We start from the raw sequence: 18614 nt of genomic DNA, 5'->3' as shown, positions 1-18614 counted from the left end.
CACAATAGATACTGTATATAATGGCCTACTTACTTTTCTGCCAGTTCCTACATGTGTGTTTGTTGGGTTTTTCATCTGCAACACTCACCCTCCTCCACTGGCTGATGTGCGCCTGGTTTTCCATAATTACAAAAAGGGGAGAGGGAACTTGTATTCCTGAGCAAACCAAAAGCTCCCACATGACCATATTTGTCTCCACTGCTTCAGCAATTCATCACAGGCAGCGGGTTTTACCCTTGCCTCAACACAAAAATGCAGATGGTGTGCGTAAAAAAGCAACGCAGATCAATTCACTGCAACCTGCAGTGAGGGCTTTCATGTGGAGTGCTCTGCTTGACTTCAGCCTAACAGAATTTGAAATGTTTTCTGCAACTCTGGAGGTGAAGAAAAACGTAATTTACTCCGATCTCTCACTTCAAGAATACAGGCAAGCAACTGTGAACTGATCTTAAACAAAGAACAGAGGCACCATAAACAGACCGAGACAACAATACGTTGGGAGGAATTAAACCAAAATGCTGTCAGAAATGCAAATAGCAAAAGACAAAACTTCATTTATAAACCCATACTCACATACTAAAAAACAATGTTCAATCCTTAGATATTTCATATGGCTTAATTTTGGCAGAGAACTGGGGACAAAACACCATCCATCATTGGCATTTTGCTGTGCATAATTTCCCCGTCTTTTGCAGTGTCTCAAAACTGGCAGTGGCAATATCATGACGAGTGATGACATCTGGATAGACTTGGGCTTTGAAGTTGACAAAAGATGGCTTTCTCTTAAAAAGCTGGTAAAGCCTCACCCTTGTCTAATAGGGGGAAAATGAACTAAAGATCACAGAATATCAATGAAACCTCCAAGTCCCAAGACTTGGCATTGAAAGAAAGCATTTACAGAAAGGGTGAAGCTCTAATAAGATACGACAAGTTCAACGAAAAAAAAAGAAAAAGATGTGTGGAAAACACTGTTACATGTTACACGGGTGTGTGTAGGTCAGATTACCAAGAAGATAAAAGCAGGGGAAAAATGGCCTATTTCACAAAGAGCATTTGGGGGGACAGGATCAAATAAAGCTGGACCTCAACCTCTGGGGGGGAAAAAAAGCCCTCCTGTCTGAAAAGATACTTCAATCAGCATCTAGTTAATCAGTGCGTGTTCTGACTGGAGTTTTAAATTGTCCAGATACGCAGCCTGTCTGCATTTTGATGTCTGCTCCCTATTCAGTACTGAACCAGTGTCTCCAGCTACTTTAATCAACACGATGTGGCAGTTACTATCAAGTCAATGACCCTGCTGTAGCAGCATGAAGCTGAGTTGGACCAGAGAAATGGGAAATAGGGTCAATTGGTCTAGGATGGGAAAGCACAGGGCCAAAACCCCGTATCCTTGAAGCAAAATGCTGCAATGAGGGCAGTCGGTGCTCTTTTTCCTCAACCGAGTATCTCTTTACTAAACTGTGTGCCCATACTGACCTTAGCTAAGCTGTTTATTGATCATTTCTGATAGAAAAATGTTGGCAATGCATCAAAACAAATTACATTAGCTGCAAGTTAGATGAAAAGTCTTCAACATAAATTTAAATCAATTCTGTCAAAAAAAAATGTAAGAAAAAAACAAGATAAGGAAAAAATACCCTATATTGTAGAGGATCAAACAGTCAATGTCACTGTTGCTCATTACTGTAAAAGGAAAATGAGTGTGAGTTGACTTCAATCATTTTTCCTCACGCTTCGGTTAGTGGAGTAAACTTCTTACATGAACCGACAAAAAAATGTTCATTTCTACTCTTGTAATTTAAGCTCCTGCATTAACTGTGCATTTCTATTTTTTCAAATCTATTCCTTGAAAGGGGGGTTAATATTCTAAGAAACTTAAATTAAAATGTACAAACTTAGTCCAAATACTTTTCTGGAAACATACAATCTAAATTTTACAACTTCAACATGGAAATCGTTTTATCTCATCAAATTAATCTGTCCATGGATAAAAAAATTTAATTTTTAAAACTTGTAAAACTTTACTGAGGTAGTTCTGGTGAAATACTCTATCCAACTTAAGCACTGCCAGAGATTTAAGCCTTCTCTACTAATAAAACACAAACAATCCCAAAAGTTTGGAAGTTAGGACACTTGTAAACGATATATTCAAAGCAATTCTGATGATTATGGAGCTGCATGCTAGTGTAGTGGGTAGCGCTCTTGCCTTTGCAAGAAGGTCCTAGTTTGAATTCTGGGAGCTTTTTGTATGGAGTTTGCATGTTCTCTATGCATGGGTTTTCTCTTGACACTCCGACCACCTCCCAAAGACTAAAAACATTCTTCACAGACTCAATAATTATCCCTAGGAGTGAATGTGATTGAGTGTGTGTGTGTGATTAAGCAGCCATGCAACAGACTGGTGACCTATCCACAGCGTAGCTGCCTTTACCCAACTGTAGCTGGGATAGGCTCCAGCAACCCTTTGACCCCTAAAAGGAAAAGGAAAACCCCTAAGGAACCCCTAAAAGGAAAACGGATGGATCGAACTTTGCAAATCAAATCCAAAAATTGTGGATTTTTATGGCTTGATTTGTTGTTTTCAGTTTTGATGACAGTACAACAGATAAGTGCAAAACCCCACTAATGCATGTTAGAGAGAGCCAGTTCTTTTTCCTATAATCCACAAGAAGCTGCTTCTCACAAATTTTTTCCATCACTTTACTAGGCACATCTTGTACTTTTAGCATTTCTGCATGCAGCGTTGCATTTCTCACTATCCCATTATTTGACATCTTAATAGTTCATAGCTTGTAGCCACGTAGAGAATGTTAAATAAAGCTCTGATGTGTAATTTGTCGCTTCACAAACATTCCTGCTTCTGGCCTACCCTGGGAGTTAATGCAACAGATTTGTCATACGCACACTAGGCGCAGCTAGAAGAGCAAAAGAAAAAAAAAAACCCTATTCAATCTGAATTTCAATCTCCATAGGGCTCTATGCAAATGCACACAGCTGATGGTTCTGCTTTCTCAACATACTGATAAGAAATCCAGGCTGTATAGTATGGGGTAGGTAGAAGCTCTGTTTGTGGCAAGCAAAAGACATGTAAGAAGAATGAGCAGGATGCAGTCAGATTCCCCCCCCCCCCCCCCCCCCCCTTGCAGTTCACATATGCAGAAGTAGGCTAAAGCTAAAGAAAAAAAAAATAAGCTGATACTTGTCCCTATTAAGAAAGCTAGAAAAAAAATACAACCTTCCCACTCTCAGTCTCTCATTGCTATGTCCTTCAGCATAATGTGAATACACAGCCTCTCACTGGCTTTTTAGGGAATTGATGGATAATCAGATGATTACACTGAAAATCTCCATTGAGGACAATCCTCTCTGACAAACAAAGAGAAAGCTCTTTAGTTAATAAATAGGCTGAGAGACAGAAGAAGAGTATGTCACAGACAGTGAGTGAATCATGTCCTAGGTTGATCACATGGTGCCATCTCCTCATCACAGATTAATTTCATCCCAATAGTCTGTGTGTATGTATGCAGTTCTGAGGTTTTTGTGTATTGCGAGCAGCATAACATCTTGAACACGTCACTTACTTGTACTTTCAACTTCATCCTTATTTGAGGGTAACTAAATCAACTCTGAGCTTTAGGCACATTTATATGAGCTTAAGTGACAACATTTGGATAAAGCTTTTGCTTCTGCTTGTCCTTTTTTTGAACTATACTCACAAATGTTTGAACTGAAACCATTTAAAAGCAATAAAAGGAAACTTTTTTTTTTGGAGGTAGCTAAAAAGTGGTTTTCAAAGTTTGTCAAAGCCGTAAAACAGGAGCATAACAGAGACCACCTTGGAATCACATAAACAAAGCAAATAGCTGTATATCACATCAACATAAAGATTTTACTCAACTTATGTAAAACCAGTGAATAAATAATTTTAAAACTTTAAGTTTGAAAAGGAAAATGTAATAAATATGGATTGCACATTTCAATTTAGAACTGACATTAAAGTCTAATGCATCTGTCCCATCTGTACTAATGTGGAAGAGATATTATGATTTCACTTACACATCTACAAGTCTACATTATGTGACTGTAAACTGTTGTTCAGCAACATAAAACTACTAGAAATTTGCGGAATGCAATTATGTCAAACTGGGTTATTCCAATGATGACCCAGCTGACGCTCGGACCACATTTAATTAGAAACAAACAGGAACCATAGAGCGATTATGATAGATTACATATTGTGCCTTACAACATTACAATGATATTTATGTCTGCACTTAGGTGTAGGTTTTTGGTTTGTTTGTTTGTTTTAACCCTGTTTTTGTTGCTAATTGTGTACCAAAATGCAACAGTCAGGAACTCTGTGTAACCTGCAATTACCACCTCTGTTGGCTTCCCACTTTCCATGCATGGGGGACGTGTCCATTTAGTTCAATCAGTCATAACATGGCAGCCACATGCACAACAACATTTCAGCTGATTTTTGGAAACGCAACAAGGCACAACAAGTTGAGATTAGAGGGGAAAAAAAAACAACTAGAGACACTTTCTCTGAGGCAGGCAGTGCTTTGGCTAGATAGTGGGCTCACAGCAGTACTTTGGTGTAGATGGAGCACATTGGTTCAGTTTATGCACAATCATGTCTACAGGAGTGCTACAAAGGCTGGCAAAGTGATGTCAGCTGAAGATGTTTAGGGAGGTTCTGCCAAGTTCAACAAAGCTGCCAGCCAGCCATGGCTTTCACACTGGAAATGAGCCTGGTGGCTGCATGGTTGAAAAAAGATTGCCAGTATGCAGCATTCCGAAGCAACATTAAAACTGTTCCAAGCAAAAGTACAGATTAAAAAAATATTAATAACTTCTCACAAGTTTAGACAAACATGTTTTACAAGAAAACTATAAATTTCACTTATTGAAATTGCCTATAGAAACAAAATAACTGTGTGTTTAATAATAATAAAAATACATCATTAAGAATCACTGCTACAGTGATACATAAATATATATATACAAAAATATTCAGGCGTCTGTTACTAGGCTGTATTGATCCTTTTGCAGCACAGTTAAATAGATATGAACCTTTTTCCTGGCTAAATGAATTGCTAAATAATTGAATATTACTTTATTACACATTTCTTGTAACTATAGCTTTATCTTAACCAAGACTAGCAAAGTCAATGACAGAGACTGCTGCGCAGAACTACAACACCCTTTATCAACATTTTCTAAAAGTTGATGATTTTCTCGCTCTTTCCAAAAGGCATCAAGAACCAGATGTCAGTTTTGATTTCACCTTTGCTGTATGAGTAAATAGCAAAATGATTTGCACTGTAACAACTTTGCATGATTTAGATAATATTTTAACAGACATGAATACTTTTATCTTTGAAGACAATAAAACAGTGTTGTGTTGCGAAAGAACAGATGTATCTTTGAATTTGTGACAACAGGAAATGTTTGGGTAAATTAGTCAATTCTATTTGAGTGATTTCTGAAACCATTTGACTTGAGGTTGATTTAGAACACAGCCATTTGTGAAGTGCTTATCTGTGCAAGAGTTGATAGAAAAAAACAACAACAAATGGAACATTCTTTACCTGCATTTACTTCAAGTAACCTCCTCTTCTTCTGCTGCCTCTCCAGCTTTTCTCGCTCGGCTTTCTCCTTTGCCACCCGGGCTCTTCTCTGCTTCTCTTCCAACTCCCTCTGTTTAAAGTTCTCCTTAAGTGCTTGCTGCAAGTAAAAGTGAGAGGAGAGGTGATAAATAAAAAAGAAAGTAATAAGAGAACATACGAAGGATTGCTAAATAGGGTTAATTACAGCAGTGAAGAGCCTGTCAATGGCAGTCAGCTGTCAGACCCCACTGACATCTATATCAGGCTCTATTAAAGCAAGATGACACTTCTACAGGGCTGTCTTGTAGGTGCACCATCACTCTTTTCTTGGCTGACATGAAATAACTTCACTGCAGAAACGTCAGACTTTGCAGATCCTAGGAAACTATAAAATAAGGGTATTTATCCATGAATGTCGGTTCCTGTTTAATCATAGGCTACACTAGCACCTATATCTAAAAGAATGTTTTCTAATTTAGGTCTCCAATTTACCTAAAGCATCAGTTTATTGAACTCAAGGTAACCCTCCATTAACGAAGTATATTATTAAGCAGAAAAACCTGTCATTTTACAACAACAACAAAAAACAGCATTTATACTTCAGTAACTGTGAATGCTGGGCTTAATATTAGTCCTGGCCTGTCTTTTTGTGTTATAGCTTTATGTTAGGGTCTACAAGTCAATAAGCCTAGTCTCTATATCTAGAAAAAAAAACATTATAGGTATGATCTGTACCATAAATCAACCACAGAGAAAACAGGCTCCGTAATCTAGGTTGTTTGCCCCCAACAACTTCAATGTCTCAATATTGCCATAGAAAGGACAGGCTGCAGATGATTTAAAGTGCTTCTTGCATGACTGCCATAGAAACATCAATATCCTGTCACTCTTGGGTTTTTGTGAAACCTCTAATTCCCCGTCCCAACACCCCATATCCACCTGGTGCATTCACACTAGCAGGCTTCTTTACTAGATCTGCAAAAGTATAATAAAAGTGTAATGAATACCGAATTAACATAAAACAAAAATATTCATGTATATCGTGCAATTGGGACAATTACACTGTCACCATTAAAATAAGTAATACATTATTGTTGACCATTGACAGCATTTTGATAATGCTACATAAATCGATCAGTGTTTCAGAGTGGTATAGCAAAATGTATTTCAGAAAAAGAGATTGATGCATGTTGATGCAATACGTAGAAATAAACCCTTCTGCTTCAAACGTATCTTAATTTAGCATCTATTAGAAAAAACATAATAAATTCAGGCATTATGGGGTTAAAATATCATTTTTAAAAATATTCTCAAGGCTCTAGTGGTAAAAACCGTATGCTTCAGGTGTGCCTAGCTGTTTGAGCTATAAATAAAACATTCTTGCAATTCTGAAAGTATCTCCGTGGTTCAAGAATGGAAAAAACTTTAGTAAATATTGTAGTCTTAACCAACCAGAGAGAGTGAAAGGCGTGAGTCCACCTCTGATTGGACAGGGTGCAGATATTCCCACATGTGTGTGCTGCCTTCACTTGTAAAAGCTGCAGTCAGATGGAGCTGATGAGCTAACTTCGTCAGATAGACAGAGCAGATCTAGCCTCAGTTGACAAAAGTGGATGAAAAGAAAGACTGATAACTTTTGCTTGTTAAGAATGCACAGTTGTGATCCATAAATTACCATGGTAGCACAGCAGCAAGGACTTATAGTGGTAGGGCTCTGATTAGAAACCATTCCCAGTGCAGCTACTCCAGAAGCAGGCAGCAGTGTTCTGGTGCAAGCATTCCATTGTGGTTATATTTTTTGGGACACTTATTATTGTAAGACACACATAGTCCAGCAAAACTGCATAGGCTTAACAATGCTAAAAACCAACCCCATAAAAACGTGTTCACTTCAGTTAAAGTAAGAACAGTTCTCTCCTTCCTTAAATGGATATTTTATTTGCTTTTTACAAAAACAGAGAGACATAAAGACAGACAGCTTTTAATAATATAACAAGCAGTGCATTGTGAAATAATAGTACATTTTTGTTTTTGACAGTAAAAAGAGAGAAGAGAAGAAAGAAAACTGACTGAGAATGCAGTTTGAGGGTTTAAAAAATGTAGTTTATGATGTAATGAAAGCTGCATTTGCCCAATTTTACTGCAATTAAATAATTCACAAGTGTTTGTTTTTATGTGAGTTTTGGTGCAGACAGTGAGAGAAGAAGATAGAAGAAAAAGATTAGTTCAAACTTCAAAGAAGGAAAAAGAAATATCATGGTTCAATAGCACAAAAGTGTTTGCTTTAAATCCATCTAGTATATTTTAGTCAAAACTTCATTCATAATAGACAATTTTTTAACTTTCCTATTAAATAAATCTAGCAAAATAATAAGATTATTTATTCATGTTGTAATCCTTCTTTTTTTCCATCCGAAATGTGGGCACATTTCAGGAAAAAACCCAGAGAATGCTTTGCTGATTATTGCATTAAAATAGTAAGATCTTTTGATGGCAGCAGTGTAATAGTATGGGCCAGAAACCACCTCACTGGAAAAAACATGGCATTGGTGGCAATCTTCAAAATGACCGTAAGGGACAAACCCATTCCTCCATAGTCTGGGACTCAACAAGATTTTATTGCCGCCCTGTCAAATATTAGTCAAATGTTGCAGAAACCAAGCAAGCAAGCTAAAAACATTTTTTTACAGCTGCTTTCATTTTTCATTTTGTGCCCCCCCCCCAATTCATTTTTGAATAAAGAAACCCAACAATCAGTAACATATCAGTAGGGAACTTTAGACGTTAGGTTGTGAAGGACTTCAGTCAACAAGCTGTGATTTTTTAAAGGGATGGAAGGGGAAAAAAAACGGAGACTCAGCTGTTCCTTGTAGAACACTTAGTGGGCAGTTTAATGAAAGATATCTTTCTTTGAGGTCAAACCATGGGTCAGAATGTTATTTAAGTGGCTGCTTAACTTCTAATCCGTTGGCTGTCCTAATTTTTGTGTATTTATTTTTAGTTAGTTATTGTTGACACATTCACTCATTGTACTCAAAATGATTTATACACTTACAAAGCTTTAATGTTACTATTTACCAAAAGAAATTTTACATATACATTTTACATGTACAGTATCTTAAAGACATAGTCTGGTTTGAATGTAGCGAGAAAAGTAAATGCTGGTTGAGGATTTATTCAGCATTCAACTCATTCAACTAATGAGTTACGCTTTCTTCAAGTTTAAAATCAAGCAATAGCAGGATTTTCTTTTTTTTGTCAATTTGGAAAATAATGACATATTACCCTGGTTTTTAGACTAACAAAAGGGCCGCAGATGTGACCATATTGTTAGTTTTTCTCTTTTCTAAACAATAATTTTAACTGTAATATTAAGATGAAGGATGCAGGGAAAGACCAGCACCAGCTATCTCTGCTCTCCTTCACCACTACAGGTCTGCTTTGCCTTCCTTCTCTTCTGGATGTCCACCATTAGACACGCTCAATTGGATTTCTGTCAGATGTGCGGCCTCGCCCTGGGTCTTCTTTCTACGGGTGACTGAGCATGCTGCATATGTGTGCAAGTGTAGGGTACGTGTGTGTTCATCTTTGGGCGAGGAGGAAAAAAAAACTGCCTAGAAAGAATGACACAGGCTCACAAACAAATTTTACTCGAGATTTTGGAGTTTGGCACATGCAGTTCAAGGCTGTGTTTGCTTCAGATGGAGAGCTAAGACAACACCAACCTAGTAGAACAGGCCTTGGTGAAGCAGGATAAACGCTAACAAAGGTATTGCCGAGAGGTTCCCGTGCTGAGATTTACAGCGTGCCAGTGTTCATTGACCTAGCTTTGGCTTTCCCAAGACGTCTTCGAGATGTGACAATTTGAACAAATTGCCAGGGGTGTAAACTGCTTAGACCTTGACCTATCACAGGGGAATAAATAGCTCCACTAGGGAGTTGTGATCGTATAATGCTTGTATTTATAACACTTGGCTTGCTCACCTTCTCACAAGCAGTCTTTAACTATTATGTTTGGGCAAAGCACAAAAGCTATGATAAAACCCAAACCAAACCAAAATAACTCAGATGAAAAGGGTTCAAGCTGTTGGATGAAACTGTTTGCATGAGTAAGACATTTGTTGAGTTTCTGAGTGCACGCCAAGAACTGAGGCTCTGAACTATAACATCAGTTTAAAAGATTCTCATCAGTATTTTGTTAGGGACCAGATATCCTGGTTTAAAGAAAATAAAAATGAACAGCAATAATAACAAAACTGTAACAGAACAAAACCTCTAAGATGTCTTCAAAAATCGACGCATCTGGAAGTGTCTTCTAGTCATTTCAGAAAACTTTAATATGATTTTCTCTTTTTTTTCAACATAAAAAACCCTTTTTAAAACATATAACTTACAAGTTGAACTAAATGACATTAGTAGGAATCAGTAAAATGTTGACCATTAATCAAAATCCCTTGGTAGAAATTATCTTTCAATTCAATGGTTTGTTTTTTCTCTAATAATACAGCTGATTACATATCAAAAATTGGGAATAATTAAAAATATTTCAAGAGAAGCGGTTGAGCCGGTTGGTTGTAGCGTAGGAAAAGTAAATAAACTCACTGTAAACATGGACCGGAAGTTGCTGAGATCAGTAAAGAGCTCCTCCACAGATGTCTTCTTTGGATCGACAGCAAAGTATTCCAGGATGTTCTGATATGATGTCTCCATCTTGCTGTGCACGGTTACTAACTTGCTGTACTGGTCCCGTGCTCCTTTGCTGAAGCTGTAAAAGCTGTGGTCAAGGTCAACATGAAATCCTTTGCAAAAAAAAATATAAAGATTCAGTGATTTCAGAAGAATCTAAAGTAGAAATATATTTATATATTAACAGTATTTGGTAGATCTGATATTGTCTGGTGGATTTGGTCTAAGGTATGCCCATTCTTTTTAATCAAAAAATAAATCTATCGTCTGAATTTTAGTTTTTCAATTCCAGAATCATTAAAAAAAAAGCACACTCTGACAAAATTATTGTTTTTCAAAAAGACAAAGAATCTAGGGCAAAAAATAGAACCAAGGTGAGAAACAACAAACTCCATGATTCAACAACTTAAAGAAGCATTTTTGTTTCAGTAATTTAAATCAAATGTTCTCTGCTTACCATTTAAAGTCTGGTTTTGAATAATTATTAATGTTAGTCTTATTAGAGATTTCTCCGTTTGCTTACTCATAGCTTCTGTCATAGCATCTAAAATATTGATTCCTTTCCTTCTCCTCCATTGCTCTGTTGCAGATTTGCTGGTATGCTGCATGACCCAATGTCCCCCAGGACTCAACTAAAAGATAAAGTTTCACATTGAACTTGAAAATAAATTGTTTCAAAAATAGCCAGAGTACAAAACAGTAATTGCTAAGTTGTCATGTTCTGACAATGAAATAATCCCCAACCATCACTAAATGGTTCCAATATATGATGTTGTCTTGATAGAACTACCTTGCTTTGTTTGTTGTTTATTCCAATGCAACAGGGTCAACGTTGATTCTAGAGAAAAGGGACGTCTAATGATACTAGCAGTCTCACATGCAGTTCTTGGATATGTTTTCTAAAAAAAAAAAAAAAAAAAAAAAAGGGAAAGCAATCTTCACTTCTAAATGTTTTTTTCACTTAATATGACGTAAAACTCTAGAGCACTATCGCCAGGTGATTATTACCTGTGCAAAACTATTTACATGAATAGCAAAATGTCCAATGTCTGTCTTCTTTGTTCTCAAATTCCTAATTTTTCTGTAATTTTGGTGTATGTTTTTAGGAACTTTGTATGTTCTTCTTTTTCATTTTGTTACAGTTAAAAATTAAAGAAAACCACTTTAATGTATCATGTGTTGTCATGTTTTTGATCTATTTTTTATGACAAGTACTTTTTGTTGGGTATATTATATATCGGGTAAAAATAACCCGGCAAAGGTGATGCTGTAACTTTTTATAGCGAAAGTGTTCCAGGGTTAAAGAAGAACAGATCAGGTGTCTTCATATACAAGGCAAATCAATGCTTGAAATAAACCGTCAGGCTGTTTTTTGGTTTATTTTTCATCTCTCTCCCTCTATTTTTTTTGCTCTCCCAGCCTGTAACTGTTGCTCGTCACCTGGATCGTGGGCTCATAATTAGCAGATTCAGCTAACTGGCCAAAGACGGTTTGAAAATAAGCAGGGTGGTAGATTCTACTGACACAGGTTGGACAGGCTTGCTTAGACCATCAAACTGCCAACTTTGTACATTTGAATGTGGTTTTAACAGCAAAGTCTTGCACCGAAATCTAAGGTTGCCCTACGTCAACCTGTCCAGAGAGTACCCGGCCTTTGCTCATCAGTAGACTCCAGCAACCCCATCACCCCGAAAAGGATTTACCAGATTAAGAAATGGATGGATAGATGATTTCTAATTTGAGGCAAAACTGAACATCTTTCTTATTTGTATTATTTATTCATTTTTGTGAAACTCAACAAGCAGTGCGATTAACTTGTGTGTGGAGGTGTCAAGAGTAAATGCAAAGCCAAATATGAGTTACCTACCAGGGCTTACAGTGGTACTGAGTAACTCTTACCATACATTATTGTAAATATATATTAAATTAGGTTTTTATTCCATTTCCCCAAACTTTATTTTTCTTTAAAAAAGTCAAAATCTTTTTTTTTTTTTTTTTAAAGAATATCACTATTTTTTAAAACTCTTTGTACCATTTCAACTAAATAGCCATGACAATGTTGCTTCATGACAGATGGGAACAGTGACTTGCTTGTGTATGTGAGTGTCCTATCACACACGTGTGTGGGCAGGCTCTCTGACTCCTATTGTGCTCCTTCATTATAGCTCAATTGATAGACCTATTTGAGGTTTGGCCTCAGCTGAATCTGGCTCAGGATGAGACTACCTATTCACAGCTGGATAAACGCTCTTTCACAGGCTCTCTTCCAAGACTGGCTTGTCAGTAATATGTTTCCAGGTCAGAGGGGGAAGAAGCATTAAGACAGCTACAGAGAAAGAAAGACAAAAAAAAAGAAACAGTCAAGAGTTGTGGTTGATAAGTATCACAGATTGTGATATCTTTACCCCTTTAGTTCAACCACTCTCAACTTTGTTCCTATTCCAGACAAAGAAGTAGCTTTTCCTCTTAAGCTTTTTCAACCCCTCCAACCTTTTTCCATCAAACTTCAAGTCCAATTTCTTCATTTGCCCGCCCCGCTTCTGTTTCTCCTGTTTTAAAATCTGCCACTTTTACAAGCCTGTGCTCTGACTTAGAAGTGGAACAGAGATGAACAACAAAGTGACTGTTTTCTCAAGTGGCCCAGGGAGCCAAAAGTGATCAGCAATCTGACATCCCCAGCTTCTCAACGTTACCTTCAAATCTGATCAAATTCCACTGATCAAAAAGACCTTCACTGTCAGAAAACTACGTTTGCCTGTTCTAGAACAGGTTATTTCCAAGACATGTACTTTTTATTAAAAAAAAAACGTATTAGATGCCAAAAAGGCATCTTAAGTTATTTGCTTAGAATGAATACTTTTCCTTTTATATCTCCACAAAGGCATTATGGTTAGCACCCTTGCCTCACAGTGAGAAGGCCCTGGTTTAAACCCCAGGTTGATCCTTTAAGGTGCATGCATAGGTTATCCAGGAAATACACGTCTCAAAAGTAAATTGACGTTTCTAAATTGTCCCTAGGCTTGAATGTGAGAGCATGTGATTGTATCGTCCTGCGACAGACTGGTGAACTGTCCAGGGTGTACACCGTCTTTGCCCAACAGTAGCCGGGTTAGGCTACAGCTACCCCATGACCTCAAAAGGGATATCGCAGGTTCAGAAAACCAATGGATAAGTACTTTTACGGACTTAATTCCAAGATTAAAAGATTCTTAAGATTCAAATTAGCTAAACTAAGTTTTGTTAACTTAAGTTGCTTTCATAAATAAAATAAAAAATATAATTTTCAATTCATAGCATTTTTTAAGTGTTGTGCAAAAAAGTAATCAGTTAGTGATGGAGTAAGGTAAAAATATAAACAAAAAATCCTACCTAATGCACAAAGGAAAACAAAGCCCAGTATAAAAGTGGACATGTATGTGCAGGCAGTAATATCTTCGTTCCTGTTTTAAAAGAAAAAAGGAAGAAAACAGGAAGTGTCATAAGTATTTTTCAACCCATTTTAAAACGGTTTCATTGCATAAAATCGGGCCACAAATACTTATCAAACTTTAAATTCAGCAAGTGAGCAATCATTTCATTTGTCTATATTAAAAGCCTTCTGGCTTTGATGTTGATCTTGGTCTCTTTTAAAAGTTGAAAGAGCCATCTTTCCTCTGTAAAGCTCTTTTTGTTGCTCTTAAGTCCACAGCGTACAACTACAGCTGAGTCCATCAGTGCCTTTGCCCCCAGGCTATTGATCAAAACTACATGAAGGAGGCATGTTTCCCAGTACATTATTGAACAGACCTGGCCTGAGAAATACCTGCCAGCTTTTTGCTCTGGAGCTAACTCAGGAGACGCTTAATAATTTACACTGCTGTCAAGCAAATACAGACAGCTATCAACATTGGACCTGGATGTCCCAAATGGGCACTGGAGAGGTGCATTTGTGTGCCACCACAATGATTTTTGACCCAGCCAAAGCAAAAAATAAATACAAATAAAGTCATTCTCCTATTAAAAGGATCCATCTTTTTGAAATCTCTTATTGAAAGGAGTTCAAAATCACTAGAAAACCTTACACACTTGTTATATTGTATTTGAGAAATGCTAAACCTGAGGGTTCTTCTCCTTTTCTAGTTTCTTTAGCACCACAGTGATAGATGGAAGCAATCTGATTTCCACATTTACCTTTCACTTTGTTTGATTCATTACAGTAAACAAACTCTGCAGTAAAAAAAACTACAGGTGAAAAAGGATATAGCCATTTTAACAAAAAACATGTCGCTCTGGTCATCGGGGGACGAGAAAGTCTCCAGGTCTCTCTCCAGCTGCAGCAGCTGCCTCTCCATCTGCCTTAGGCTCTTTTCCACATTCTCTGCAGACACTGACACACATCCACATAGACACATTCAGAAAAGGCGCACAGAAACAGACCCACGTGCCAAGACACATGAAGAAAGCAGGGGAGAAAGCAAACAACAGGATTAAAGGTACGGTTTATGGAGTATCACTTTGAAACTTAAAGAATGATTGAAAAAAAAGGGGAAAGAACTCTGATAATAAAGAAATTCAATTGGAAAGCATGGCTTTATTGAGTGCACACAATTCCCATAAGAAGTGGAAAAGCAAAATAAGGATCAAACAAAAGTATGTTTAGCACTCACATAATTCTCATTCTGTTTATCTCATGCTCATGTAAACAATTCAATTAATACAAAAATGAATGACCCTGTTAGTCACACATTCTGCATTGAAAGCAAACAATTATTGCATTTCCAGGGCTTTAATCCGCTGGGTCGGCTCTAAACATCAGGTGCAAGAATCACGAAGGAGGAAGAGCAAGGAAACACTGAGCCGAACTTTCTGTTAAGTTGGTCATGGTTGACAAGTTAAGCTAAAGAGTGAATATAGCACATGGCTTGAATTACCCTGATTAGACCCTGCTTGACAAAAAAGTATAAGCTGCTTAATTTTAAGTAGTTTTAAATTTCCCTTGATCCTAATACGTGTCTTAGGACGAGAGAGAGAGGAAACTTCATTGTAGTTAAGCTTTTTCTTTGACTTCAAATGTGGGGAGAAAAAATAAAAGTGATGGGAGCCCACTGCTTTTGGCAGCACAAACCACGAAAACTTTAAAAGTGTGTGGAAGATGACGCATAATTTACCTGCACTATTAAATTTGGTAAAGTATGAGCTGATGATGTGAAATACACACATGCGGAAAAAAAGCAAAAACGAGGCAAGACATGAGAACAGCTGGTACTTTTCATCCTGCTGTCACTCAAAAACTATTTTTGCGTGGAAAATTCACAACATCAGATATTGTATGCAGCATCTGTTCCAGGCAAATAAATATCAAATAAGCCTTATCTACAAAAATATGCTCAACGTCATCCAAAATATACAATTTGTACCCCCTGAGGAATCTTATTTCCTTGATGCTTTCTCCTAATATAGTGAGAGAAACAGAAAGTTAAAAACTACAGCATTTAATGATTCACTGGGTTGTGGGAACACTAGCTTCTATTTTAAAAGAGACAAGTCAACAGTGACACTTTGAAAAGTCAATGTTACAGCAGAATTTGGAAATCTCAATTTGTTTACATCTTTCAGCAGGATTCAAACCAGGTCTATTCATTTTTTATGTTCCCTAAACGTTATAAACCACTATATTTTATTTTAATGGAGTACTGCAATTACACCCCAAGTTAAGTACTTAAAAAGAAATGCATTGGGTTGTGCCAGCAAAAGAAAGTAATAAACAAAACTGATTTACCGGTAATGTGTGACATCTATTGAAGAGATTTTTTTTAAGCTGTTCACAAAAGTTCCTTTAACCCTAGTGCTATCCTAGGCATTTTAACATTGGGAGTTGGGTCATCTAGACCCACTAGACAGTGCTCTGAACCTTTTTTCTTCAATGATTTGTGATCTTCACTGGTGTCCATGGATTACATGAAATCTTTCCACCTTTATCCACCTTTGTCATGGTAGGAATAACACGTCAATGTAAGGGTGGGGTCATCTAAGATAGCACAAGGGTTAAAGACCTGCTCCAATGAAAATTGTGGGGTTTTTGTGTTCTTGTGGCATAATTTTCATGAGGGAGGACATGTATAAAGAAAATGAAGCTCAAAATTCCATTTCTTTGTACAAATCGTTGTGAATCAGGAGCAGACGAAGAAAGGTGGTTTAAAAAAGCTTGTAGTCGTTACGTAGAAGCTACAGTCAGCATTTCACGAGCTTCCTGCTCCGCTCCGCTCCATTCTAAAGCATCCGCTTGTAGACGACTCGATCCGTGTATTTCTTAGTTTTCCTCGTCTGAGCTGGAATCTGGCTCAAAACTGCATGGCTGGATAGCTCCAATATTGCTTGTCATTTTGTTGCACTGCTAATGTTATGTTGGGGGTATGAGGGACTGAAAGCTAACAGGAAAGCATGCAAACAGCTATGGGTGACAGGAAGTGAGGGTGGGCTTAATCATAAACTGTACCGCTCAGAGACAAATCTCTAATAAAGAACTGCCGCTCTGTAGAAACTATTTCCTAAAAAGTTACAATTCTTTGGCTAAATATAATATAAAATAATAACCCCAATTAAAAGATTAAAAGACATCTGAACATTTTTAAAATGGGTCCAAAGAAGATTGGACTGGGACTTTAAAGCCAGGTGAAATTGTGATCTGACAAGGTTCTTCTCCCTCACCGCAAAATCTGTGATAAGGCCCACTCTCCTGGATGGGTCTATAAGACCGGACATAAGGCCAACGTCCTTTAGATGGAGAGTGCAGTTGATCATAAAAGTGACAAAGTATGGGAAATAAAAACGATAAATCCTAGAATGCTACATTTGTAGAATTGAAATGACAGGTGCTGTACGAGAGGGGGTAAAAAAAAGAAGAGCTGCTTCCCTGTTAGCCGTGTTCACCGTAGCCATGCCTTTTTTTTTTTTTTTTACCTCGTATTAAAGCATGAGTGATTTTTATCCGCGCTGGGGCTTGAATGTCTCTGTGGTCCAGGGGGGTTGCAGACAGATACAGGGGGTTTCAAAAGAATAATAATTGGAATATTTGTAGAGGTCAAATCCCACATTGACATCCTTTTATTACTGTGTCAACCTGCTGTGCAATAAATGAGACGAGAGTGGAACACACATCTATGCATCCGCACAGTCTGCACGGCAAAAGACACAGTGCCTAAAGATCAGTGCTCAATAGAGGGACATTAAAAGGCTGAGGGGGGAAAAAAGTAAAATGCGTCTCAAGGCTAATGACATCCACCGAGCTTAGAACCATACTACTGCCTCCAAAGAGTGAAGCGAGCTTTGTATTTTAATGCAAAGGAGGCCTTTTGCATAGACTTACAACCTGAGTCTAATTCCCAAACCTGCATGTGGCATAACCACAAAGTAAAGGCTTAACAGTGTTTTACACACCCACCTTTGCATTGTGGAGTCTACACATTAGCTCATAATGAGTCCCCAGGGCCACAGGACTCGGAGACAAACTGAAGCACAACATTATTTTTGTCTTTGATACACTATGTCTCTTATTGTAATGTGTCTATTTAGTATTGAGAAAACAGGTGGTATTTAAATGTCCAAGATGAACTCCCCTAGATGAGCGCATTGATCCACTTCTGTATTCCAACATCTAGTTCAAGTGTCCTTCAAAGCACCACCCGTACTGTGTCATGACGCACAGCAAAAACACGAATATAAAAGGAAAAGGGACAAAGAGTAAAAAGGAAGGGTGGAAGAAAACAAGGTGTTGACAAAACATGAAAGAATGACAGTGGCATCACCGAAAAAGAAAAAGGAAAAAAAAAAACTGCTTCACACTGCCAGGAGACATAATGATTGTAGGGCTGGAGAGAAAAGAAAAGCACCGGAATAAAAAAAGGCAAACACAAAGCAACCCCTGAACTAAACTACAGTTTTGCCTCTAGGAGAAGAGGGAATGGCAATGGGGAAAACAAGGGTTGTGTTTAAGAGTCAAAAGACAGCAGCCTTTGGAACTGGAACACTAATCATTACTGCTAACTCTACCCAACCTTGTTTCCATGCCCAGCTAAGCTCTTTGGTTAGTGTCTGTGAATGTAATGCGCCTTTTAGTGTGTCTACAGGCCTCTCGAATGGCTGTCAGAATTAATGAAAAGGAAGCCACTCAACAGCCTGGTTTAAAAAGAAATAGGATTTGTGAGGCTGAATACTGGCTGTGGAGTAAGAAGATACTTAATGTAAGCATATTAAAATAGCACAAAACAGAAAAAAGGACTGAAGGAGAATAAGCTCATTGTTTAAATGTAAATATGTTCAAGTCAAGGTGTGCAGAGA

General features: G+C 37.6%; 1 protein-coding gene across 5 annotated transcripts in view; it reads right to left on the bottom strand.

Moving 5' to 3' along the window:
• diaph3 (diaphanous related formin 3) overlaps window positions 1–18614 on the bottom strand; it is a 125168-nt gene that overhangs the window by 44048 nt on the left and 62506 nt on the right. For all 5 annotated transcript variants that reach the window (XM_023953384.1, XM_023953386.1, XM_023953385.1 and 2 more), the window contains 3 exons: window positions 14540–14664; window positions 10215–10379; window positions 5595–5730 (listed from right to left, as the gene is read on the bottom strand). In XM_023953384.1, coding sequence (XP_023809152.1) covers window positions 5595–5730; window positions 10215–10379; window positions 14540–14664 — 426 coding nt within the window. The remainder of the gene's footprint in view (window positions 1–5594; window positions 5731–10214; window positions 10380–14539; window positions 14665–18614) is intronic.

The sequence above is a fragment of the Oryzias latipes genome, chromosome 3, assembly GCF_002234675.1.
Source record: "Oryzias latipes chromosome 3, ASM223467v1".
In the NCBI taxonomy this organism is placed as follows: domain Eukaryota; kingdom Metazoa; phylum Chordata; class Actinopteri; order Beloniformes; family Adrianichthyidae; genus Oryzias; species Oryzias latipes.
This window is presented reverse-complemented; position numbering and strand designations above follow the sequence as displayed.